We start from the raw sequence: 7067 nt of genomic DNA, 5'->3' as shown, positions 1-7067 counted from the left end.
GTGACGTATGTAGATACGTTACACAGTTACGCCAGCCACCTGGAATTCCCATGTCCAAGCGGGACACATGTTTTTGACGGTTGTTTACTAGCGTGGAAGGCAGCGTTAGTGAGCGCCTGCCGCCTGAGCGCGGTGACGTATGTAGATACGTACACAGTTAGCCAGCCAGTGATTATGGGGTCAAGCGTCACATGTTTGAGGTGTTGTGAGCGTGGAGGCAGTAGTGACGCGACGCGATGCGCGTGACGTATGGTAAGATTACGTACACATATAAGCCAAGCCACGGATTCATGTCCAAGCGACCACATGTTTTTAGGTGTTTAACGGTTGGCAAGGGCAGGTGAGCGAGGCGCGAGCGCGTGACGTATCGTAGATACTACACAGTTAAGCCCAGCCACGGTTCATGTCCAGCTCACATTGTTTGACGGTGTTTAACGTGTGGAGGCACGGTGAAGGAAGCCGGAGCGCGTGACGTATGGTAGTTACGTACCACAGTTAGCCAGCACATCATGTTCCAAGCGTCACATGTTATGAGGGTGTTTAAGTGGAAGGCAAGGAAGCGGCGCGTGAGTAATGTAGAATCACTACACAGTTAGCCAGCCACGGATTCATGTCACAAGCGTTCCATCATTTTTTTGAGGTGTTCAACGTGGAAGGCAGGTGAGCATCTACGATGCAGGCATCTCAGGGTTCGAAGTTAAGGTCTGCAAGCAGCATTTTTGCTGCCTACAAGGGTCAGTTTTGGCTGCCTAGACCAAGGCGTCAGTTTTTTGCTTGCCTACACAGGGGTCAGTTTTGCTGCCTTAAACAAGGGTCAGGTTTTTGCTGCCTTACAAGGTGTTCAAGTTTTCCTGCCTACCAAGGCGGTCCAGTTTTGGCTCCTACCAAGGGGTCAGGTTTTGCTGCCTATACAAGGGTCAGTTTTGCTGCCTACAAGGGTCAGTTTTGCTGCCTACAAGGGTCAGTTTTGCTGCCTACAGGGGTCAGTTTTGCTGCCTACAGGGGTCAGTTTTGCTGCCTGTTCTCAACTTAATAAATCCTAACCTACAAAATTCCTAGTAAATCACAGTAAAAGCACCAAAGATTCTGCCCCGGGTGGGTAAATTATACTTCGCAAAACAATTTTAATTTTAATTTCACTCAAATTTAAACAAATTCTAATCAATACTCTTTCTAAATTTAAACGAATTTTCACTCTTGGTTTCTAACCTCCGCGTGCGACGTCAACGTTTGTTTGTTTGTTTGTTTGTTTGCAGGAACGTCTACAAGGACTACAAGTCTCTCGAACTGTCCACAGAGGATCTGGACACGCTGGACAGCTGGAAGGCTTCCTTCCTGCGCGCCGGGGTCTATCCCGAGCGGGAAGCGACCGCGGAGAGTGACACCGTGAGTGTCCGGAGAGATCCCGCTTCCCCGCGTCGCCCTCCCCTTTTCTTTTTCTGTCAATTTTTTCCTGATGTTCCTTTTGTGACCCAAGAACATGTGTAACCTGTCGTATCTTAATTCTACCGTCTGCTCTTGTACCTTCTTATCGTCTATATATATATACATAAATATATATTTATATATGTACCTGTATAAATAACATCCTCTAAACATATATGTGTGTGTATATATATATATTTCGTTTTATATTTTAATCGGTTCCATTCTCTTGTCATTCTATACCCTGATGAAGAGAGATGATACTTGAAAGCTTGCTGATTAAAATTTAACACCCTATTCAATTTTTTCTACATTTATTTTTTATTATGTATATATATCAGAAGTAGATAATAGGGGATTCCCTATTATCTACTTCTGATATATATATATATATATTTCTACATTTATATATACTTATGCACATTCACATATTTATATATGTTTTACGTTTTCCCACTTGTTTCTTGCAGTGACATGAAACCAATATCGGAAGACGAATTCTTTTCTGCCAAGCTCGATCCGTTTGCAGACGACCCATTCTTCTCATAGATGGCGCCTCAGTATGGGTGTGCCACCTGGTGGCTGCTGATGGCATGACAGGTTTTCTAAGTGGGGGTCGCAAGAGGTTGAAAGCTTGTTTCGTCGCTAAAATGACGTCACAGACTCACAGTGGATCTGGATAGTTTACTCACTTTACTGCGTAGGAACGGTGACGTCAGTCGGTACATGCGCAGTTTACTGGTTTGGCAGAAAGCAGGGGTATACTATAGTATAAACATTTGATGTGAAGTATATAAAAAACGTTACCGCCTTGCTTGCGTCCCCGAAAACGGTCTTGCTCCAGGGTTAGAAGACCATCAGACAATCAGTCTGAATAGACAATCGCAGACGGTCTGTATAGAACCCAAAATCAGTCATCCAAGCCTCGTCGGCAGCGGCTACTGCCATGCGAGAAAAGAAGAGAAAATTGAGAGAGAGGGGAGGAGAGAGCGAGGGAAAGCAGTGAGAGAGAGAGAGCGCGAGGGAGAGGAAGGGAGAGAGAGAGAGAGACAGAGAGGAAGAGAGAGAGAGAGAGATAGTGAGAGAGAGAAGAGAGAGAAGAGAGAGAGAGAGAGAAGAGAGAGAGAGAAAGAGAGAGAGAGAGAGAGAAAGAGAGGGGAAGAGAGAGAGTGATAGAGAGAGGCGAGAGAGAGAGATGAAGAGAGAGAGAGAGAGAAGAAGAGAGAAAAGAGAGAGACGCGCGCAAGAGTGAGAGAGAAAGTAAGAGAGAGAGAGAGTAGAGAGACGAAGAGAGGGAGAGAGAAGCGAGAGATAAGTACAAAGACAAAGAAAGAGAGAGACAAACGAGGGAGAGTGAGTGGAGCGAGAGATAGAGGGAGATGAGAGAGCGTGAAGGGAAGAGAGAGCAAGAGAGAGAGAGAGAGAGAGAGAGAGAGAAAGAGAGAGAGAGAAGAGAAGAGAGTGTGATCGGAGCGAGGAGAAGAGAAGGAGCGAGAGTCTGATCGAGCAAGAGAGAGAGGAGAGAGAGCGCGCCGACGAGCGGAAGCAGATAGCAAGAGCGAGAGAGGCGAAAGAGAAAGAATGAGAGACAACGAGGACGAGCCGAACGCGGCGATGGGAGGGTGCTCCTGATTCGTTTTGCCCTGAGTTTAGCATCAGACACGCTGCCGTCAGTGAGCGCTGTCCGCTCCTGCGGGCACTTGTTATCATTGCTATTTGTTATCGGCTATTTTTAATAAAATAACAACAAAAAAGTAAATATTGGCTTTACAATTATTAGCTCATCTGACATAGTCAAGATCAGGCTTGTAGAATCGCACGATGCGTCCGTCCGGCTCCGCCGTCGTCCTCCGTCCGTATTCCGTGCCGTCAACCAGTTGGGCACAAATCTTTAAACCGCTTGACGTCAACGGTCCGAATATTCGAGACGTCGGGGGGATCGTCAAAATCGAGTTGGGCTGTCCGAAGCTGGGGTCAAAGTCAAAGGTTCCAGAGGTGTAAAAGAAGGGGAACATTCACTCCTTAATCTTAAGGTATAGGGAGGAAATGCAGAATTGCGGCACAAATCTAAACGCTCGACCAGGCTCGTGATAGTCGGTGTATAGCATCATGGTAGGAAAAGGCCATCACTGTGCCGAAATTGAGGTCCACAGGTCAAAGGTCAATGGGCACAGGGCAGATTTTAGACATGTTTCTGAGGACATGGTCTGACGGAGCGATTGAAAAACTTTTTGTTTCAGGCGGTGACCTAGCATTTTTATGGCATTATTGGAAGGACGGCATGAAATCTAACTTTCTTGCTGACATGCGAAAGAGTAAGTGTCAGATAACCTTTTTTGACCCTAAAAGAAGGAGGGTTAAACATGGATTTGTTGACTGTCTGTTAGAAAGAATTTGACTGCCGGGTTTGCTACCAGTAGAATCTATACATGCCTTGGATGTATTGAGGCTACAATGTCACAGTGAAATTGTCCAAAGCTAAATTTGGTTAAAGAAGGTTATGCTCTTAAATTGTATGTAATTTTATATGGCATTGCTGTACTGTCAGTATGTTACAAATTAACGTATTGCCACTGCCAGTGGCTACTGCCAGTGCATGTGTTGGTGGGACTGTGGAGTTTTTGCCCTTAATTGGTAAACAGTGCTGGCAGCTCTTTTTCTAGTGTGCGGCAGCCTGTCAGCTTGCGTAGGTAAGATGGATGAGTGCTTACCTATTTGTCTTGGCAGAATAGTTGTGTGGGGTTTTTTTTATTTGTTTTTCTACAGTGGCCATACTAGTATGATGGGAGTGCTTCCATGCCTTTAATCCTGAAGACACTTAAACGTATGCGCCCATCTCGTGCAACTTTCATATACGATCCCGAACGGAAACATTCTTGAGAAGGTTCCTGATACCATCCCTGTGCATTCCACTGTTTCGGCGTGTATGTGAACACATTTGGGACTAACAGGGTTTACTAGAATCGCCAACACTCCCCACAGAGTCACAGCAGTAGACGTTAGAATGAGTCGCTGTCCGCTATGCGGCACTTGTTATTATTATTGTTGTTGTTTTTTTTATTACCTTCCGCCAAAGTTGGCAGAAGGTTATGTTTTAACGCGGCGTGTTTTGTTGGTTTTGGGTTTTGTGCGATTATCTTGGTTTGTTTAGTGTACGAACTAATGAAAAAGTTATGCAGCGGATTGGTACATAAAATTTTCAGATAGGTCCGAGAAAATGGGCTAACTTATGAATTGATTAGATTTAGAATGTTATTATTATTCCTCACTTATTTATGTATATGTTATGTATCAAAACTCGAGGCATGTCAGTGTGCATACCTCCAGCCCCGCGTCCGTGTTGTAGTGTTTGTGGAAGGCACAGTTCTATTTTGGCATCATCTGCGGCACGGTATCACAGACTTTGTAAACCGGATTTCACAACACGAGGCATTGTTTTGCATCGTTTGTCGTCATTCACATATTTCTCTTCTCTTCTCGTTGCACGGGTGTATTCTCTCTCTCTCTCTCGTCGGGTGTATCGTCTCGTCTGCTCTCGTTCACGTGTATCTTCTCTCTCTTATCTCTCTCTCTGCTGCTGCTCTCTCTCCCTCTCTCTCTCTCTCGCTCTGCTCTTATTTCTTTCTCATCTTTCTCTCTCATCTCTCTCATTGCAGCGGTAATCCTGTTGCTCTTCTCTGCACTCAACTTTTTTCTCTCAGCTCTCTTCACTCACATGTATTCTCTCTCGTCTCTCTCTCATCTCGGATCTGCTTCTCTCTCCTCTCGTCTACTCGTCCGTCTTCTCTTCTCTCTCTCTCTCTCTCTCTCTCTCTCTCTCCCTCTCTCTCTCTCTCTCTCTCTCTACTCTCTCTCTCTCATCACTCTCGTCTCTCTCTCTCGTTCTTCCTCTCTTCTCTCTCGGACTCTCTCGTCTCGTCTCTCCGTCTCCATCTTCGGTCCATTTCACTCCGTCTCCAATCGTCTCTCCTCCCTCTTACAGCCTCTTTATTTCTCTCATCCATCGCTCACTCCCTCTTGAGGTATGATGAGCAGGGCGCTCGTCTGTCTCGTCGGTCTCTCTTGTCTCCTTCCTCTGGGCGCCAGATTGAGTTCGTTCATCGTCTGCCGATCCGGGTCCATCGTCTTCTCGTTCCGGTCTGTTCCGCCGGTCCGCAGTCCCGATCTACGTAGAAAAGTCTCATGCACGCTATCATATCCCTCTCCCAGCTCTCGCTCCAGTCACTCTCTCTCTTCTCGTTCTCCACCAACGTCTCATCTCGCTCCTTGCTCGAGACTCTCGCGCGAGTGTATTTCTCTCTCATCTCTCGCTCACGTGATGTAGTTTTTTCGTCAGTCTCTCTCACTGACGCATGTATTTTCTCCAGAACCACACAAGTTAGCTCCCTTCGTCTCACGTCACGCGTATCTCTCGCTCAGCTCTCCGATAGAAACGGACGACTCCATCGCGGGTTCGCAGCGCCGGCCCGTCTCGGCCCGGCCCGCGATCCTCCGAAGAACGCGAGGGCGCCACCAGCGCCGCCCGGCCGGCCCGTGCCGTCCGTGCCGTCGCGACCCGACGGCAGGAACACGCCCGAGAACCGAGCCGGTGATTACTAATTCGCATTAATTAGTAATTAGGCAATTAATTATTAATTAATTAGGGCATTAATTATTGGTTAGTGATTATTTAGGATGTTAACTATTAGTTGGTAATTTATTTGGTAGTTAATTATTGGTTAGTAATTAATTAGGGCGTTAGTTATTGGTTAGTAATTAATCATGACATTAATTATTAGTTAGTAATTAATTAAATTTTGTATTTAATTTGTTCGTAGTTAATCGGCCCATCGAACGTCTACAATTTTCGTACGGTTTTTAGCTCAGGCTGACGAAGCTCGGATGCAGCATTGTAGAATCGCAGAATCGTCCTGGGCCCGGTCTGTGTGTCAACAGTTTACGGCACAAATCCATTAAACCGCTCGCGTACGGTCCTTGATATTGGGACGCTCGGGGGGGATTGCGAAAAGGACTCGGGATGTCGAATTTGTGGCGGGTCAAAGGGGTCGCAAAGTCAAGATGGTGTCAATGGGAGGGGGAATATTTCACCCCTTACAGCTTAAACGGTCTATACGAAGGAAATTACAGAATGCGGGCACAAAATGCTAACTGGCGTTGACCCTACCATTTTTATCGGCTTATATGAAAAGACGCATGAAATGTAGGGGCTTTCCGCGACGTCGCGAAGAGCAAGTGTCTGATAACAATTTTGCCGCTCAAGAGGCGGGTAAACCTGGACTGGGGTTAAACAAAGGACTGAACTGGGGCTTTGCCTATTAGAGCCTCCTCCAGCCGCGCCCTGCCCCCATCCCCCAACCATCTCCAACAACCTCCTCCCGCCACCGCTCCAACACCCTCCTCTCACCACCTTCGCAACACCGTCCTCCACCACCACCACCACTTACGCTCGCCGTCGACCATATCCATGATAACATGTTAATAAAAGTGAAGATCAATTAAAGTTATACAGCTGTATCTCTATTACTGTACTACCGGTAAGCAAAGCCTTTGCATAAGATTTTAGATGCTAGTATTAGTAGTATCCTAGATATATGCTGACTGAGCGCGGAACGCGCGGTGGTGGGAGGCCGCACTTGAATTCG

At 46.5% G+C, this 7067-nt stretch overlaps 1 protein-coding gene across 2 annotated transcripts in view; it reads left to right on the top strand.

The window, feature by feature from the left end:
• LOC106811164 (dynamin-like) overlaps positions 1 to 1503 on the top strand; it is a 15298-nt gene extending 13795 nt beyond the window's left edge. Inside the window, exons 8-9 of one of the 2 annotated variants that reach the window (XM_014814707.1) lie at positions 641 to 660; positions 1257 to 1503. In XM_014814707.1, the coding sequence (XP_014670193.1) occupies positions 641 to 660; positions 1257 to 1488 (252 nt within the window). In that variant the 3' untranslated portion in view covers positions 1489 to 1503. Of the gene's footprint in view, positions 1 to 640; positions 661 to 1252 lie in introns of both variants that reach the window. The other variant, XM_014814706.1, reaches the window with a different exon arrangement.
• Positions 1504 to 7067: the final 5564 nt, after the last annotated feature.

The sequence above is a fragment of the Priapulus caudatus genome, unplaced genomic scaffold, assembly GCF_000485595.1.
Source record: "Priapulus caudatus unplaced genomic scaffold, Priapulus_caudatus-5.0.1 Scaffold510, whole genome shotgun sequence".
In the NCBI taxonomy this organism is placed as follows: domain Eukaryota; kingdom Metazoa; phylum Priapulida; class Priapulimorpha; order Priapulimorphida; family Priapulidae; genus Priapulus; species Priapulus caudatus.
The sequence above is the reverse complement of the archived record's forward strand: the minus strand, read 5'-3'. Positions and strand labels throughout refer to the sequence as shown.